Below are 19,852 nucleotides of genomic sequence, written 5' to 3'. Positions count from 1 at the left end.
CCCAATTCCGACTCCTTGGCACGGAATGCCAAGCAAAGGGTGGCTATTTTGAAGAAACTAAAATATAAAACTAGAGATGTCCGATAATATCGGCCTGCCGATATTATCGGCCGATAAATGCTTTAAAATGTAATATCGGAAATTATCGGTATCGTTTTTTTATTTTTTTATTATCGGTATCGTTTATTTATTTATTTTTATTAAATCAACATAAAAAATGCATTTAGTTTTTTGTTTTTTTTTATTAATAAATATATTTATTTTTAGGTAAGATAAACATAATAATACAATGTGTCTCTAGTCTGGATGATTTAATTCTTGTCACCCTGTTGTGATGAAAAAAGGCTGTCCTCACTCAGGTCCGCATGGAGCTGGAGGGGGCGTGGCTTCCAGCTACGGCTGAAAATCGGGAGATTTTCGGGAGAATATTTGTCCCGGGAGGTTTTCGGGAGAGGCGATTTAACCCCCAATTCCGACTCCTTGGCACGGAATGCCAAGCAAAGGGTGGCTATTTTGAAGAAACTAAAATATAAAACTAGAGATGTCCGATAATATCGGCCTGCCGATATTATCGGCCGATAAATGCTTTAAAATGTAATATCGGAAATTATCGGTATCGTTTGTTTTTTTTTTATTATCGGTATCGTTTATTTATTTATTTTTATTAAATCAACATAAAAAATGCATTTAGTTTTTGGTTTTTTTTTATTAATAAATATATTTATTTTTAGGTAAGATAAACATAATAATACAATTTATCTCTAGTCTGGATGATTTAATTCTTGTCACCCTGTTGTCCTCCCGTCATGAAAAAAGGCTGTCCTCACTCAGGTCCGCATGGAGCTGGAGGGGGCGTGGCTTCCAGCTACGGCTGAAAATCGGGAGATTTTCGGGAGAATATTTGTCCCAGGAGGTCTTTGGGAGAGGCGATTTAACCCCCAATTCCGACTCCTTGGCACAGAATGCCAAGCAAAGGGTGGCTATTTTGAAGAAACTAAAATATAAAACTAGAGATGTCCGATAATATCGGCCTGCCGATATTATCGGCCGATAAATGCTTTAAAATGTAATATCGGAAATTATCGGTATCGTTTTTTTTTTAAATTTTATTATCGGTATCGTTTATTTATTTATTTTTATTAAATCAACATAAAAAATGCATTTAGTTTTTTGTTTTTTTTTATTAATAAAAATATTTATTTGTAGGTAAGATAAACATAATAATACAATTTATCTCTAGTCTGGATGATTTAATTCTTGTCACCCTGTTGTCCACCCGTCATGAAAAAAGGCTGTCCTCACTCAGGTCCGCATGGAGCTGGAGGGGGCGTGGCTTCCAGCTACGGCTGAAAATCGGGAGATTTTCGGGAGAATATTTGTCCCGGGAGGTTTTCGGGAGAGGCGCTGAATTTCGGGAGTCTCCCGGAAAATTCGGGAGGGTTGGCAAGTATGTGCAAAAGCAACTTTTTTTACCTTCTGGTACCTGCTGATCTGTGTTTGGGATCTGCATAAGTCCTGAAAATTTGCGCGCGTCCGCCTTTGTAGTCCGTGCCGACGCCGTAGTCGAGAAACTTCTTCTTTTTCTCTATCTTCTTGTTATGTGACATTCATCCTCCGCTGTTGCCATTTCTAATATAAAGTAGTGTAAAATTCTTACTAGAGATGTCCGATAATGGCTTTTTTGCCGATATCCGATATTCCGATATTGTCCAACTCTTAATTACCGATACCGATATATACAGTCGTGGAATTAAAACATTTAATTATGCCTAATTTTGTTGTGATGCCCCGCCGGATGCATTAAACAATGTAACAAGGTTTTTCAAAATAAATCAACTCAAGTTATGGGAAAAAAAATGCCAACATGGCACTGCCATATTTATTATTGAAGTCACATTATTTTTTTTAACATGCCTCAAAACAGCAGCTTGGAATTTGGGACATGCTCTCCCTGAGAGAGCATGAGGAGGTTGAGGTGGGAGGGGGTAAGGGGTAGCGGGGGGTGTATATTGTAGCGTCCCGGAAGAGTTAGTGCTGCAAGGGGTTCTGGGTATTTGTTCTGTTGTGTTTATGTTGTGTTACGGTGCGGATGTTCTCCCGTCATTCTTGTTTGGTGTGGGTTCACAGTGTGGCGCATATTTGTAACAGTGTTAAAGTTGTTTATACGGCCACCCTCAGTGTGACCTGTATGGCTGTTGACCAAGTATGCGTGGTATTCACTTGTGTGTGTGAAAAGCCGTAGATATTACGTGACTGGGTTGGCACGCGAAGGCAGTGCCTTTAAGGTTTATTGGCGCTCTGTACTTCTCCCTACGTCCGTGTACACAGCGACGTTTTAAAAAGTCATACATTTTACTTTTTGAAACCGATACAGATGATTTTGGAACCGATACCGATAATTTCCGATATTACATTTTAAAGCATTTATCGGCCGATAATATCGGCAGTCCGATATTATCGGACATCTCTAATCACAATCTTAATTTTAGCATGAATATGTAGTATATATGTTGTCTATTCCAGATTTAAACATGATACAATTGTGAAAATAAAAAGTCAAAAGTACCACTGGTCGTCACGTGGCGGTAAAATTACGCTCTGCATTTGACCCACCCCCTGGGAGGTGAGGGTAGCAGTGAGCAGCAGCGGTGGCAACGCTCGGGAATTTAGTTTTTGGTGATTTAACCCCCAATTCCGACTCCTTGGCACGGAGTGGCAAGCAAAGGGTGGCTATTTTGAAGAAACTAGAATATAAAACTATATTATCGGCCAATAAATGCTTTAAAATGTAATATCGGAAATTATCGGTATCGTTTTTATAATTATCGGTATCGTTTATTTATTTATTTTTATTAAATCAACATAAAAAACACAAGATACACTTACAATTAGTGCACCAACCCAAAAAACCTCCCTCCCCCATTCACACAAAAGGGTTGTTTCTTTCTGTTATTAATATTAACAATATTAATAACAATAAATAATTAATTAATTAATTAATTAATTAATTAATTAATTAATTATTAATAATTAATAACAATAAATAACAATGTCCCGGAAGAGTTAGTGCTGCAAGGGGTTCTGGGTATTTGTTCTGTTGCGTTTATGTTGTGTTACGGTGCGGATGTTCTCCCGAAATGTGTTTTGTCATTCTTGTTTGGTGTGGGTTCACAGTGTGGCGCATATTTGTAACAGTGTTAAAGTTGTTTATACGGCCACCCTCAGTGTGACCTGTATGGCTGTTGACCAAGTATGCCTTGCATTCACTTGTGTGTCTGAAAAGCCGTAGATATTATGTGATTGGGCCGGCACGCAAATGCACTGCCTTTAAGGCACGCCCCCAATATTGTTGTCTGGGTGGAAATCGGGAGAAATTCGGGAGAATGGTTGCCCCGGGAGATTTTCGGGAGGGGCACTGAGATTCGGGAGTCTCCCGGGAAAATCGGGGGGTTGGCAAGTATGACTGGGAGACGCAACTTCTCCCTAAGTCCGTGTACCACTCCGTACAGCGGCGTTTTAAAAAGTCATAAATGTTACTTTTTGAAACCGATACCGATAATTTCCGATATTACATTTTAAAGCATTTATCGGCCGATAATATCAGCAGTCCGATATTATCGGACATCTCTAGTTCTTACTTATATCTGTCAGTAAACTTGCCATGAAAGTGCTAAAACATACCGGTGTAGTGAGTTTACATTATTCACCCAAGGAACTTTAATTAGAGAGTTCCGGTCGGATGGTTTTTCACGGGACACATTTCCGGGTGTTGTTGTTGTTTCCGGATGAGGATATGCTGCTCCGCTATTGATTGACGTAAAGTCTGAATGTCATTAAAACAGTTAGCGCCATCTTTTGACACTTCTTCCACTCCCGTCCTTGCACGCTTCACCGCTACAACAAAGATGACGGGGAGAAGACGCTGTCGAAGGTGAGCCACGTAAATAAGATCTGTTAAACATCATCTATGCAACATTTTGACCAAAGAACCACCATTACATGTTATGTAGACCACAAGGGAAAAAAATTAGAAAAAAATAATGATAATATGACTCCTTTAATGCGCCTTATAATCCGGTGCGCCTTATATATGAAAGAAGATTAAAAATAGACCATTCATCGGCAATGCCCCTTATGGTCCGGAAAATACGGTACATGTTCATACTGACCTTTTAAACTCACTCGGGGTGCTCGAGCCGATATTGATATCACATATCGGTCCACTATCAGCATAAAAAACCCAAAAATAAATTAAAGCTGCAAGCAGCGATGGACGGGGCTGACTTTGACGGCACATAAAATCCAAACCGAAACAGTAATTAAAACTCTTTGGTCAACTTTTAATCAAATGGGTTCAATCTCTCTCCTGTGCTCGTTTGAAGCCGACACGACAAACGCGCTCAGAGGAGATAATGTTTGAAAAAAGGTGACCAGTTTTTACAAAATTTTGGTTTTGAAGGGGGAATTGCAAACTGGGGGTTGTCAATATATGAAATGTAGGTCTAAGTGAGACCTGCATAGAGGTTTTTGTTTCATGTCTCTAAGACATTCCTACTGGAAGTTACAGGCAGTTTTGTCTGAGTTTTCTTCCTAGGAGCAGTTGTGTCTGTGTTTTCTTCCTAGGGGGCGCTAGAGCGCAATTTTGAGTTTTGGGGTTGGGTTTTTCTTTTAGAGCGCAATTTTTGCCAGTCCTGATGTGTGTGTCCAGTTTGGTGAGTTTTGAAGTACAGTATGTTAAGGGGGTCAAATTACAGCTCAAAGAGGCAAAAGTGACAGTTTTTACTAAACTTTAGTTTTGAAGGGGGAATTGCAAACTTCCTGTTGATTTTTGCTGAAATATGTCCGTGTATGAATTAAAGCTAACATAAAATCTGCTTAGTGAGAAGAATGATCTTATCAGACAGAAAATAAGCAATAAGCATTTTAAGTTTTGGGGTTGGTTTTTTTTTTATTAGATCGCAATTTTTGCCAGTTCTGATGTATGTGTCCAGTTTGGTGAGTTTTGAAGCATGTTAAGGGAGTCAAATTACAGATCAAAAAAGGCAAAAGTGACTGTTTTTAGTAAACTTTTGTTTTGAAGGGGGAATTGCCAACTTCCTGTTGATTTTTGCTGAAGGATGTCAATGTATGAAATCTAGGTCTAAGTCAGACCTACATAGTCTCTACGACATTCCTACCGGAAGTTACAAGCAGTTTTGTCTGTGTTTTCTTCCTAGGGGGCGCTAGAGCGCAATTTTGAGTTTTGGGGTTTGTTTTTTTTCGATGGCAATTTTTGATGTGTGTGTCAAATATGGTGAGTTTTGAAGCATGTTAAGGGGGTAAAATTAGAGCTCGAAGAGGCGGCGGAATAATAATAATAATAAAACGCACAAAATACAATAGGGTCCTCTGTCCCAAAGTGACATTGCGGTCCCTAACAAGATGATATCGGCTTGCATCTAAACTGTCCAATATTAGTTTGACGACAAGCAGGCCTGCACAGTGTTTACTTGTGTAAAGCTGGACAGATACTGTAGTCAACATCAACAAAAAGTACACAATTTCTTCTGTTTCAGTCAAGTCATTCACAAAAGGTAAACATGCGTCGGCTATGGGCTACTTGGAGCTAGCAGCTACACGACAACCAAGCACACAATAGCACACAAGCTAGACATACGTAATAACCATTGAACGACAAAACAACACATTTTTCAATATACACAAGTATCAAATAGTTATAGTTACATATTATTTACACATACAAAGTCTCCAAGGCAGGGGCGTATTAGTAAGTATCCAATACTTAGTACTTACTTACTAAGTGTACGGAGCATTCTGTCTTGCCTCTGGTGAGGGCGGTCGCATTTTTTACCGCTCCCTCTTCTTCCAGCTTGCTCTCTTTGTTTTTGTCTTGTCTGAACTTTTTTGAAGCCTCTTTCTTTGCGCTGTCCTCAAATCTAAATATCAGACATGGATATGATCAGCTGGACTCTTGACGCAACTGATAAAATCTTATCGACGAGGAAAAGAGGTTCCGGCTGCCCTGATGGAACAATTGCTGCGGGGTACGTGAGAGATTCCTGGGACAAATGGAGAATCATGTGCCTCTCAGTCCTTTCCATCGAGGACGTGGAAGACATCTACCTATTTGGAACCGTGATCGCGGGGCACCTGCTGATTGGGCTGGGCATTGCTCTGGTGTATCGTCAAATTCGTAAGACGACGGCAGCCACTCAAGGAGCCCAAAGGCTGTTCGTCGCAATGGATGGTTTCGGGCCGGGCTGTGGGAACACAGACTGAGGCGATTTCTGAACTGAATCGCAAGATGGATTACATCATGGAGAAGTTTGCTGAAAAGGAAAATTGAATTGTGTCATGTCTGTGTAATCATGTTTTGTTTTAAGTCATGTTTTGTTTAGTTTCTGGCTTTTCACTCCCTTGTCTTGTTTGCATGATTACCCATTAGTTTCACCTGTTCCACGTTTGGACTCATTGTGCACTCTTGTTTGTCACCATAGCAACCATTAGTTTTCACCTGTCACGTCACGCACCTGTTTCACGTTTTGAGTCACGCACCTGTTTTTGTTAATCATGTCTGTGTTATTTAAGCTTTTCATTTTCTGTTGTTCGTCCTGACGACATCCCCACATTTATGCTCTGTCCATTCTTTCCATGTCCATTCTTCATGCAACTATTTTTGTCCAAGCCAAGTAAGTTTTTGTTCCATGTTTATAGTCTTTTTGGTTTCATAGTTTGTTCTCCGCCATTGTGTGTGCTTTTCGTTTGTACTTTTTTGCTATAGTCTTTTGGTTTCATAGTTTATTCTCCGCCTCTGTGCCCGCTTTTTGTTTGATCCTTTTTTTTGTATTTATAGTTAATAAATAAATCATGTACATTCATTCCCGTCTCGCCCGTGCCAACTTTCCGTTGCATCCCGGAAAAGCAAACACCCAAGACCAAGTCTTGACAAATGACAAATTTGAGAGCGCCCAGCATGGACGAATAGAACAGACATTGTTTTGTCTGCTCACAGAAAACAAACATCCTAATCTACGATTTGACTCCCTCGAATGGCATTGACGTTGTGAACAACAGGCTGTTCTGAAAAACACCCCCGAGGACACCTCAATGATGGACGCTTTTGACCTCCCTCCCTCCTCAACGACACCTGGAGTCGAACTTTTGCAGATCGGCCTCAGTCTATAAAAACATTACATTATCACACCCAAGACAATTGGGCAACTACGCACACACACACCCTCTACTACCCCACGCCTTCACCACCGCTTGTTTCCCCTCGGGGTGATGATTGGATGGCAGCGCTTCATAGCAGCAGTCGACCTCCAGGGCCCCAACTCCCTGCCCCTTTGTTGCGAATTTGTCGTGATTAAATGTAACGTGTTTATGTGTGCATTGCATGGAGGTTTTTTTCCCACTCCGGACTAGGCCCCCTTAGGAGCCCAGTCTAGATTGTATTTTTTTACTCATCTTTTTCCCATCTTTTACGGGGCGCCTTGTGGCGACCCATCAGCGTTCCTGTTCTGTAACCCTGTACACTGTTTGTTTGTCTCATCTTGAACGGGTTTGTGCTGAAAACATAGTTTCGTTGTACTTGTGCAATGACAATAAAGTCCTATCTATCTATCCAGGGCCGGCCCGTGGCATAGGCCGTATAGGCAAATGCTAAGGGCGCCGTCCATCAGGGGGCGCCATGCCAGTGCCACAAATGTTGGAGGAAAAAAAAAAGTTGTTACTATTATTTCTAAATACAAAAAATAATCTCACGTTAATTAAAATGCAAAGTAAAGCCTATTTAATAGAAATATTATTTGTTACAACATTACACCCCCCCTCCTCCCCACGCACGGTGCGCCCCCTCCCTTCCCGTATCATGACTCTTTTTGGACGTCACCACATCAAAAAATCAACACAAGATGTCAAAACGGCCAAAACTGTCAGGTGCCCAGGGAAGAAAAAAGAGAAAAGAAGAGGAGAAACGAGAAAAGACAGAGGTAGCAGGTAGGTAACGTTAGCCTACATGAAATTATTTGTCTGTTACAGAATGTGATGGTAACCTGGCTTTTTAGCATTAAGCTAATGTTACATGATTCGGCAATTGCTAATCAATAAATAGCTAGTTCTGTTTTAACGTCGGGTTAATATTGTGGAGGGGGCTAAATTGTTATGGAAAATAATAATGTAACGTTCGGTAATTACAGTACTCCCACCTTACATTCCTCAGGGACATTTGTATTAGATCTTTTAAGCAGGTGTTTTTTGTTTACATTATTGCCTTCTGGTTAGCTAATGTTTGCCCTGCAGGTAATAGTCACTTTTCCACCCCTTTATATATTAGGTATAGTTGTAAGTAAAAAAAAAAAAGGTCAAAGACAAAGCTATTCGGGTTCTTGTGAGTATATACACTTCACTGCCGATGTGGGGGGGCGCCACCTAAAATCTTGCCTAGGGCGCCAGATTGATTAGGGCCGGGCCTGTATCTATCTATCTATCTATCTATCAGAAAGCGGCTTGAAGATGATCTGTAAAACATCATCCATGCAACATTTTGACCAAAGAACCACCATTACACGTTATGTACACCACAAGGAAGTCTTTTACACTTAGAAAAAAAATACAAATAATATGACTCCTTTAATGTGCCTTATAATCCGGTGTGCCTTATTTCTGAAAAAAGATCGAAAATAGACCATTCATCGGCAGTGCGCCTTATAATCCGGTGTGCCCTATGGTCCGGAAAACACGCTACATTACACAGCTGTTATGACTGACTTCAAAGACAATAGTATCCGTTTTGTCTTTTTACGCTCCCTCCCCTCTCCCCTGCAACGGGAGGTGACAAGTCAAGCGATAGCCGGAAGGAAGGATGACTGGTCAATGAATGAATGAACGAAGGAGTCAGTGTCTGTGAGCAAGACGTCAACAGCACACCACGCCTCCTTTCATCCTCACTACACAAAGACACTTACGGGGGAACAAACGCAGCCCGGTGCGTATCTTTTCAAATCGGTATCTATACTTTTTGCGCTCGGACATGACTCGAGCTTCGGAGTCATCTATTTTTAAATCGCCGGGGCATGTTTCCATAGCGATTCCTGCAGGGACGTTGCCAAGCAACAGCATCATGAAAGAGGTGAATGAAAGTATAGGCGATCAGTGGGCACACCGTGAGAGAGTGAATGGCCTGGCAATGAGAAATGAACACTTTTAGTTGCTGTTGTGTAAAGCGAGGCGACGTAATGTATTTGTATCTTTCTGCTACGATGAAGTTTTTGTGGTATCACATCTTCATCATGGGCCAGTTTGCTGCTCCGCCAATCAAACACTCTTGAGGTAATTAGAACCTAAAGAACGGTTCAACCCCACAATAAAGTCTTGTATAATGTCGGGGGGAGTACCTTTGGATTGGCAGACCGGGGTGGTGGTTCCTCTCTTTAAAAAGGGGAACCGGAGGGTGTGTTCTAACTATCGTGGGATCACACTCCTCAGCCTTCCCGGTAAGGTCTATTCAGGTGTACTGGAGAGGAGGCTACGCCGGATAGTCGAACCTCGGATTCAGGAGGAACAGTGTGGTTTTCGTCCTGGTCGTGGAACTGTGGACCAGCTCTATACTCTCGGCAGGGTCCTTGAGGGTGCATGGGAGTTTGCCCAACCAGTCTACATGTGCTTTGTGAACTTGGAGAAGGCATTCGACCGTGTCCCTCGGGAAGTCCTGTGGAGAGTGCTCAGAGAGTATGGGGTTTCGGACTGTCTGATTGTGGCGGTCCGCTCCCTTTATGATCAGTGTCAGAGCTTGGTTCGCATTGCCGGCAGTAAGTCGGACACGTTTCCGGTGAGGGTTGGACTCCGCCAAGGCTGCCCTTTGTCACCGATTCTGTTCATAACTTTTATGGACAGAATTTCTAGGCGCAGTCAAGGCGTTGAGGGGATCCGGTTTGGTGGCTGCAGGATCAGGTCTCTGCTTTTTGCGGATGATGTGGTCCTGATGGCTTCATCTAGCCAGGATCTTCAGCTCTCACTGGATCGGTTCACAGCCGAGTGTGAAGCGACTGGGATGAGAATCAGCACCTCCAAGTCCGAGTCCATGGTTCTCGCCCGGAAAAGGGTGGAGTGCCATCTCCGGGTTGGGGAGGAGATCTTTCCCCAAGTGGAGGAGTTCAAGTACCTCGGAGTCTTGTTCACGAGTGAGGGAAGAGTGGATCGTGAGATCGACAGGCGAATCGGTGCGGAGTCTTCAGTAATGCGGACGCTGTATCGATCCGTTGTGGTGAAGAAGGAGCTGAGCCGGAAGGCAAAGCTCTCAATTTACCGGTCGATCTACGTTCCCATCCTCACCTATGGTCATGAGCTTTGGGTTATGACCGAAAGGACAAGATCACGGGTACAAGCGGCCGAAATGAGTTTCCTCCGCCGGGTGGCGGGGCTCTCCCTTAGAGATAGGGTGAGAAGCTCTGTCATCCGGGGGGAGCTCAAAGTAAAGCCGCTGCTCCTCCACATCGAGAGGAGCCAGATGAGGTGGTTCGGGCATCTGGTCAGGATGCCACCCGAGCGCCTCCCTAGGGAGGTGTTTAGGGCACGTCCGACCGGTAGGAGGCCACGAGGAAGACCCAGGACACGTTGGGAAGACTATGTCTCCCGGCTGGCCTGGGAACGCCTCGGGATCCCCCGGGAGGAGCTGGACGAAGTGGCTGGGGAGAGGGAAGTCTGGGCTTCCCTGCTTAGGCTGCTGCCCCCGCGACCCGACCTCGGATAAGCGGAAGAAGATGGATGGATGGATGGACATCTTCACCATGGGCCAGTTTGCTGCTCTGCCAATCAAACACTCTTGAGGTAATTAGAACCTAAAGCACGGTCCAACACCACAATAAAGTCTTGTATAATGTTGGGGAGTCTTCTGATAAAAAACTCTATAGCAGGGACGCCCAAACATGGACATGTCATGTCTCTTTGTTTGGCCCGCCAGAAGGTGGCTACCAAATGTAATACGTACACTATATTGCCAAAAGTATTTGGCCACCCATCCAAATGATGAGAATCAGGTGTCCTAATCACTTGGCCCGACCACTTAGGCATGGAGACTGTTTCTACAAACATTTGTGACAGAATGGGCCGCTCTCAGTGATTTCCAGCGTGGAACTGTCACAGGATGCCACCTGTGCAACAAATCCAGTCACTCCTTAATATTCCAAAGTCAACTTTATCATAAGAAAAGTGAAGAGTTTAGGAACAACAGCAACTCAGCCACCAAGTGGTAGGCCACGTAAGCTGACAGGGAGGGGTCAGCGGATGCTGAAGTGCATAGTGCAAAGACTTTCTGCACAGTCAGTTGCTACAGACTTCATGTGACCTTCCAATTAGCCCACGTACAGTACGCAGGGAGCTTCACGGAATGGGTTTCCATGGCCGAGCAGCTGCATCTAAGCCATACATCAATGAGTACAATGCAAAGGGTGGGACGCAGTGGTGTAAAGCACGTCGCCACTGGACTCTAGAGCAGTGGAGATGCCTTCTCTGGAGTGGTGAATCACACTTTTCCATCTGGCAGTCTGGGTTTGGAGGTCGCCAGGAGAACGCCACATTTCGGACTGCGTTGTGTGAAATTTGGTGGAGGAGGAATTATGGTGTGGGGTTGTTTTTCAGGAGTTGGGCTTGGCCCCTAAGTTCCAGTGAAAGGAACTTTGAATGCTCCAGGATACCAAAACATTTTGGACAATTCCATGCTCCCGACCTTGTGGGAACAGTTTGGAGCGGGCCCCTTCCTCTTCCAACATGACTGGAAGTCTTGAACTATAGAATGTATTTCAATGGTTGAAATCTGCGCTTTCGGGTGTTATAGGAGTTATTACGGTAATCTACGTCACAGCAGTTCAGACCAGGAACCAAGCAGAGTGGGCGGGGTTTGTTTTCAGAGCAGCTAGCCCGAAACGTGTATTTCAGAAAAAGAAGCGGAAGCAGATTTTTACAACAAATGTCTGCATAAAAGCGATAATATATCATATTGTAGGTTGTTTTTTTTACACTTTGCATTCATATTTTGCCGTTTGTTACATTTTTTGTTGTTTGGCTTGATTGTAAAAGATGTGGTCTGAGAAGTAAAAGAGGAGCAACGTTCATATGTTGTTAATATTCAGTGTTTTATTGTTCATAGTTAATATTGTCAATCCCACTTTCTTTATTTTCATGTACATTTCCTATTCAGTAAAAAACTGTAAAATTCCATTCCGTATTTTGAGGTCAGTGTTGGTGCTCGGAATTTTCTAAATGGGGTCCCGGGGACCCCATCAAGTCATAAAAATGGGGGGGGGCACAATACATTTTTGGGGTCCCACTTTTTTGTAACCGTTTTGAAAACAAATGATACATTTCAAATGATCAATTTCAATTTAAAACTGTTCCATTTTTGTTGTGTTGCTTGATTGTAAAAGATGTGGTCTGAGACGTAAAAGAGGAGCAACGTTCATATGTTGTTAATATTCAGTGTTTTATTGTTCATGGTTAATATTGTCAATCCCACTGTCTTTATTTTCATGTACATTTTGGGTGTTTCATTTAGTAAAAAACTGTAAAATTCCATTCCGTTTTTTTGAGGTCAGTGTTGGCGCTGGGAATTTTCCAAATGGGGTCCCGGGGACCCCATCGAGTCATAAAAATGGGGTCCCACTTTTTTGTATGCGTTTTGAAAAAAAATTATAAATGTATGCTGTTATATCTCACATTCTATATTGTGTTTTGGAAAAAGGTTGTAGGGTTTTTCTTACATTTTGTATTCATATTTTGCTGTTTGGTAGATTTTCTTTGATTTGCTTGATTGTAAAAGATGTGGTCTGAGAAGTAAAAGAGGAGCGACGTTCATATGTTGTTAATATTCAGTGTTTTATTGTTCATAGTTAATATTGTCAATCCCACTTTCTTTATTTGCATGTACTTTTTGGTTGTCCCATTCATTAAAAAACTGTAAAATTCCATTCCATTTTTTTTTATGATGGTTTGTCATAACTTTTTTAGAACTCTATCGAATATTGTGACTTTTGGTATTAGTGTTCCTGGAAAAAAAAAGGGACCCAAACAGATGCGGAATCAGATTTTTACTACAAATGTCTGCATAAAAGTGATAATATATCATATTGTAGGTTGTTGTTTTTTTACACTTTGTATTCATAATTTGCTGTTTGTTACAATTTTCGTTGTTTTGCTTGATTGTAAAAGATGTGGTCTGAGAAGTAAAAGAGGAGCAACATTCATATGTTGTTAATATTCAGTGTTTTATTGTTCATAGTTAATATTGTAAATCCCACTTTCTTTATTTTCATGTACATTTTGGGTGTTTCATTCAGTAAAAAAACTGTAAAATTCCGTTCCGTTTTTTTGAGGTCAGTGTTGGCGCTCGGAATTTTCCCGGGGACCCCATCAAGTCATAAAAATGGGGTCCCACAGTATATTTTTGGGGTCCCACTTTTTTGTAAGCGTTTTGAAAACAAATGATAAATGTATGCTGTTTTATCTCACATTCTATATTATGTTTTGGAGAAAGGTTGAAAAAGGAAACACATTTTTTATGTGGTCTGAGAAGTAAAAGAGGAGCAACGTTCATATGTTGTTAATATTCAGTGTTTTATTGTTCATAGTTAATATTGTCAATCCCACTTTCTTTATTTTCATGTACATTTTGGGGGTTTCATTCAGTAAAAAACTGTAAAATTCCATTCCGTTTTTTTGAGATCAGTGTTGGCGCTCGGAATTTTCCAAATGAGGTCCCGGGGACCCCATCAAGTCATAAAAATGGGGTCCCACAGTATATTTTTGGGGTCCCACTTTTTTTGTAAGCGTTTTGAAAACAAATGATAAATGTATGCTGTTTTATCTCACATTCTATATTGTGTTTTGGAAAAAGGTTGTCATAAACGTTACTTAATTCATAAAAAAAATAATAATTCAAAAGGAAACTAATTATTATGTGGTCTGAGAAGTAAAAGAGGAGCAACGTTCATATGTTGTTAATATTCACTGTTTTATTGTTCATAGTTAATATTGTAAATCCCACTGTCTTTATTTGCATGTACTTTTTGGTTGTCCCATTCATTAAAAAACTGTAAAATTCCATTCCATTTTTTTTTATGATGGTCTGTCATAACTTTTTTAGAACTCTATCGAATATTGTGACTTTTGGTATTAGTGTTCCTGGAAAAAAAAGGGACCCAAACAGATGCGGAAGCAGATTTGTACTACAAATGTCTGCATAAAAGTGATAATATATCATATTGTAGGGTTTTCTATACACTTTGTACTCATATTTTGCCGTTTGTTACATTTTCGTTGTTTTGCTTGATTGTAAAAGATGTGGTCTGAGAAGTAAAAGAGGAGCAACATTCATATGTTGTTAATATTCAGTGTTTTATTGTTCATAGTTAATATTGTAAACCCCACTGTCTTTATTTTCATGTACATTTTGGGTGTTTCATTCAGTAAAAAACTGTAAAATTCCATTCCGTTTTTTTTTTAGGTCAGTGTTGGCGCTTGGAATTTTCCAAATGGGGTCCCGGGGACCCCATCAAGTCATAAAAATGGGGTGCCACAGTATATTTTTGGGGTCCCACTTTTTTGTAAGCGTTTTGAAAACAAATAATAAATGTATTCTGTTTTATCTCACATTCTATATTGTGTTTTGGAAAAAGGTTGTCATAAACGTTACTTAATTCATTTAAAAAATAATAACACAAAAGGAAACACATTTTTATGTGGTCTGAGAAGTAAACGAGGAGCAACGTTCATATGTTGTTAATATTCACTGTTTTATTGTTCATAGTTAATATTGTAAATCCCACTGTCTTTATTTTCATGTACATTTTGGGTGTTTCATTCAGTAAAAAAACTGTAAAATTCCATTCTGTTTTTTTTATGGTGGTCTGTCATAACTTTTTTAGTTATGACATTGTGACTTTTGGTATTAGTGTTCCTGGATAAAAAGGCACCTAAACAGATGCGGGAGCAGATTTTTACTACAAATGTCTGCATAAAAGTGATAATATATCATATTGTAGGGTTTTTTTTTACACTTTGTATTCATATTTTGCTGTTTGCTACATTTTTTGTTGTTTTGCTTGATTGTGAAAGATGTGGTCTGAGAAGTAAAAGAGGAGCAACGTTCATATGTTGTTAATATTCACTGTTTTATTGTTCATAGTTAATATTGTCAATCCCACTTTCTTTATTTGCATGTACATTTCCTATTCAGTAAAAAACTGTAAAATTCCATTCCGTTTTTTTGAGGTCAGTGTTGGGGCTAGGAATTTTCCAAATGGGGTCCTGGGGACCCCATCAAGTCATAAAAATGGGGGGGCCACAGTACATTTTTGGGGTCCCACTTTTTTGTAAGCGTTTTGAAAACAAATGATAAATGTATGCTGTTTTATCTCACATTCTATATTGTGTTTTGAAAAAGGTTGTCATAAACGTTACTTAATTCATTTAAAAAAAAAATAATACAAAAGGAAACACATTTTTATGTGGTCTGAGAAGTAAAAGAGGAGCAACGTTCATATGTTGTTAATATTCAGTGTTTTATTGTTCATAGTTAATATTGTCAATCCCACTTTCTTTATTTTCATGTACTTTTTGGGTGTTTCATTCAGTAAAAAAACTGTAAAATTCCGTTCCGTTTTTTTTTAGGTCAGTGTTGGCGCTTGAAATTTGGGGGGGGGGGGCACAGTATATTTTTGGGGTCCCACTTTTTTGTAAGCGTTTTGAAAACAAATGATAAATGTATTCTGTTTTATCTCGCATTTTATATTGTGTTTTGGAAAAAGGTTGTCATAAATGTTACTTAATTCATAAAAAAAAAACCACTACAAAAGGAAACACATTTTTATGTGGTCTGAGAAGTAAAAGAGGAGCAACGTTCATATGTTGTTAATATTCAGTGTTTTATTGTTCATAGTTAATATTGTCAATCCCACTTTCTTTATTTTCATGTACATTTTGGGTGTTTCATTCAGAAAAAAACTGTAAAATTCCATTCTGTTTTTGAGGTCAGTGTTGGCGCTAGGAATTTTCCAAATGGGGTCCCGGGGACCCCATCAAGTCATAAAAATGGGGTCCCACATTTTCAACCTATTCAAACTATTCTAACATTAACACATTCCACTCATCCTGGACATTCAAACTAACACTTTCCCAAGTTCCAAACCAAATTCCGGTTTTCCTGGTAATTCAAACTCTTCAACATTCAAACCACTCCAACATTCAGTCTATTCTTACATTGATACTACATTCTGTCAGCATTTCACTTCAACTTCAGCCATACTTGCCAACCTTGAGACCTCCGATTTTGGGGGTGAGGGCGTGGTTAAGAGGGGAGGAGTATATTTACAGCTAGAATTCACCAAGTCAAGTATTTCACATATATATATATATATATATATATATATATATATATATATATATATATATATATATATATATATATATATATATATATATATATATATATACATATATATATACATATATATGTATATATATATATATATATATATATATATATATATATATATATATATATATATAAGAAATACTTGACTTTCAGTGAATTCTAGCCATATATATATATATATATATATATATGTGTATATATATATATATATATATATATATATATATATATATATATATATATATATATATATATATATATATATATATATATATATATATATATATGTGAAATACTTGACTTGGTGAATTCTAGCTGTAAATATACTTATATATTTACAAGAAATACTTGACTTTCTGTGAATTCTAGCCATATATATATATATATATATATGTTCATTTATTTACACACACATAACACTCATCTACTCATTGAGTTAAGGGTTGAATTGTCCATCCTTGTTCTATTCTCTGTCATTATTTTTCTAACCATGCTGAACACCCTCTCTGATGATGCTTTCCGCTTCGTCTCCTTGTTGAGTGCGCACTCTCTAAAAGCCCTAGATGTTAATGTCACATATGCATGTACATTAGATGGCGGTATTGCCCTGTTTAAGAGTGTCACAACATTGCTGTTTACGGCAGACGAACAGCTTTACGGTAGACGAAAACGTGACTGCTGTTGTTGTGTGTTGTGTGCTGGGAGGACGTAAATGAAACTGCCTAACAATAAACCCACATAAGAAACCAAGAACTCGCCCTCCATCATTCTACAGTTATAACGTGATTGGGCAGGCACGCTGTTTATATTGTGGGAAAGCGGAGAAGCGCTGAATTTCGGGAGTCTCCCGGAAAATCCGGGAGGGTTGGCAAGTATGACTTCAGCATTGGAGCATTCACACGAAATTCCTTAAGGAATTGCCTCTTCTAGTTTCAGAATGTGCTTGTTCTATTTTTGGCCAAATAAGACAAAGAAAACAATCTGAAGTTGTCTTTATTTTTTAGTTTTAATGTCATTATTTTAATAGTCCGGCCCGCGTGTGCACACATTTTCCTCCATGTGGCCCCTGAGCTAAAATGACTTTGACACCCCTGTTTTACAGTATTGTGAATTTCATGTGCAATCTGGTAAAACTGTTTGAAATAACTTTTCCTTTCTCTTAACAAATGAAGGCATTCGTGTTCCTAACGCGTAAAAGCAAAGTTGAAGGCTATCAGTGTACTTTTTTCCAAGTGCGTCGTTGTCACAAAACCAAATTACGCACGGAGCAGCTGTGCGTAAATGTTCCTTTCAGCCTCAACCAAAAATGGCCAAAAATGGACTCACCCTCAATACAGCAGATTCTCCACAGTCCGGAGTGCGTCAGGTCGCCCCTTTTGCTCCGCGGCTGCGGCTGCGTGTCGTCCGCGGTGCTGTTGCTGGTGGCGTTGCAGATGTACGCCCGCGAGTAGAGCCAGTAGTCCGTCCCGATGGCGATGCTCATCAGGCTGAAGGCGGCGAAAGCCCCCACGGTGGCCAACAGCGTCTGAACCCCACGCTCACACCAAGCCATGCTTCTTCATGCTCCACGCCGCCACTAAGTCCCCACGGGTCACACACACACACACACACACACACACACACACTAATAACACAAAAGCGTGCGCGTCAGGGCGCGTGGGCCATGCTGGTCCTACTTGTTGATGGCGCGCACTTTCAGGTTGCGAATATTAAACCACGAAGCTGCGCAAAGACTTCCATCAATTACGCGTGGGGTCTGTTTCTGACAACACACACACACACACACACACACACACAAAACTAACTCCTAAAGCATCCTCAACACCTCGTGCTGCAAGAGTGGTTGTGCGTGCAGAGAGCCACGACTCCAGTGGGCTCAGAGATGAGACCCCACCCTCATCGAATCCACCCAATGGAGGAGAGGTGCCGCGTAAAGCAATCAGTGGCATCCACGGCCACGGAAAGTCTCTTTTGCAACAATCAGCGTGCTTTCTGCATACTTGCCAACCCTCCCGGATTTTCCGGGAGACTCCCGAAATTCAGCGCTTCTCCCGAAAATCTCCCGAAATTCAGGCGGACCTGAGTGACGTGTTGACAGCCTGTTGTACATGCACATGTGACCCACCCATAATGTGTCACATTTTTGTGTTGATTTATTTAGTTTATTTTGTGGTTTGAATTCGTTTTTGGAGCTGTCATTACACATTAATCAGTATTCACATTGGTCAGTAGGGGGCAGTAGGGCGTTTCTTCCCAATTGAATGCTATCACCTGCAGACCGGAAGTGTCTTGTCATTCTGATGAGCGCGACCAGTCTGTGAACAATTGAAACGTCCTGTGTGCTTTTTCCTCCTCTATAACAGGTTAGTTTTGGTGAATCAACTCACTGAATAATATCCATGCGATCTTTATAAGTTTAAGTACACATTCTGATGGTGGAGCCTAACTCTAAAGTGTTTGTGAGTGGTAGTTTGTATTTGTGAATGAATCCAGTGTACAGCTGCAGTAATCAATACAAAATGGCGACGTGAGTGCGCAATGTTTATGTAGGAACTTCTGATCCTAATTCAGACTCCCAAATTAGAGCTCCCGTTTTCTTATTGATTTTATAATGTATATTTGTATAATGTGTGTGTTCTGAAATAGTGACAGAGAATAGAATAAGGATGGACAATTCAACCCTTAACTCAACAATGAGTAGAGGAGTGTTATGTGTGTGTATATGTGTAAATAAATGAACACTGAAATTCAAGTATTTCTTTTATTTATTTATATATATATATATATATATATATATATATATATATATATATATATATATATATATATATATATATATATATATATAATAAAATATATATATGTATGTATATGTATATATATATTTATATATATATATATATATATATATATATATATATATAGCTAGAATTCACTGAAAGTCAAGTATTTCTTATATATATATATATATATATATATATATATATATATATATATACAGTATATATATATATATCTTAACCACGCCCCCAACCACGCCCCCCGCCCCCCACCCCCCTCAAGGTTGGCAAGTATGGCTTTCTGCACCTTTAAGAAGTCTGCTGTACATAGGTACCTACGCTCCCACATACATACACAAATACAGTACATATTTACCTACCTAATGTTCGTACATCCACACGCACATTCAATATACAAACATACACATACACATACTGTACATATACATTCACTGTACAAACACATATACACATTCTGTACATATACATTCATTGTACAAACACATATACACATTCTGTACATATACAAGTACATATGCATACTTACACTCATGCACATAATCACGTTTCATCAAACATATATTAACGTTGTTGCCCTAGGGTAAACTGGGTGTAACACATGGCACACTGACAAAGCTTAACCTAT

At 39.9% G+C, this 19,852-nt stretch overlaps 1 protein-coding gene across 1 annotated transcript in view; it reads right to left on the bottom strand.

The window, feature by feature from the left end:
* The window catches only part of cacng4b (calcium channel, voltage-dependent, gamma subunit 4b), a 76,726-nt gene extending 58,435 nt beyond the window's left edge, over positions 1-18,291 (bottom strand). The window contains exon 1 of the mRNA XM_061973453.2: positions 17,753-18,291. Coding sequence (XP_061829437.1) covers positions 17,753-17,978 — 226 coding nt within the window. The 5' untranslated portion in view covers positions 17,979-18,291. The remainder of the gene's footprint in view (positions 1-17,752) is intronic.
* Positions 18,292-19,852: the final 1,561 nt, after the last annotated feature.

This window comes from Nerophis lumbriciformis, linkage group LG22 (assembly GCF_033978685.3).
Source record: "Nerophis lumbriciformis linkage group LG22, RoL_Nlum_v2.1, whole genome shotgun sequence".
Classification (NCBI taxonomy): domain Eukaryota; kingdom Metazoa; phylum Chordata; class Actinopteri; order Syngnathiformes; family Syngnathidae; genus Nerophis; species Nerophis lumbriciformis.
This window is presented reverse-complemented; position numbering and strand designations above follow the sequence as displayed.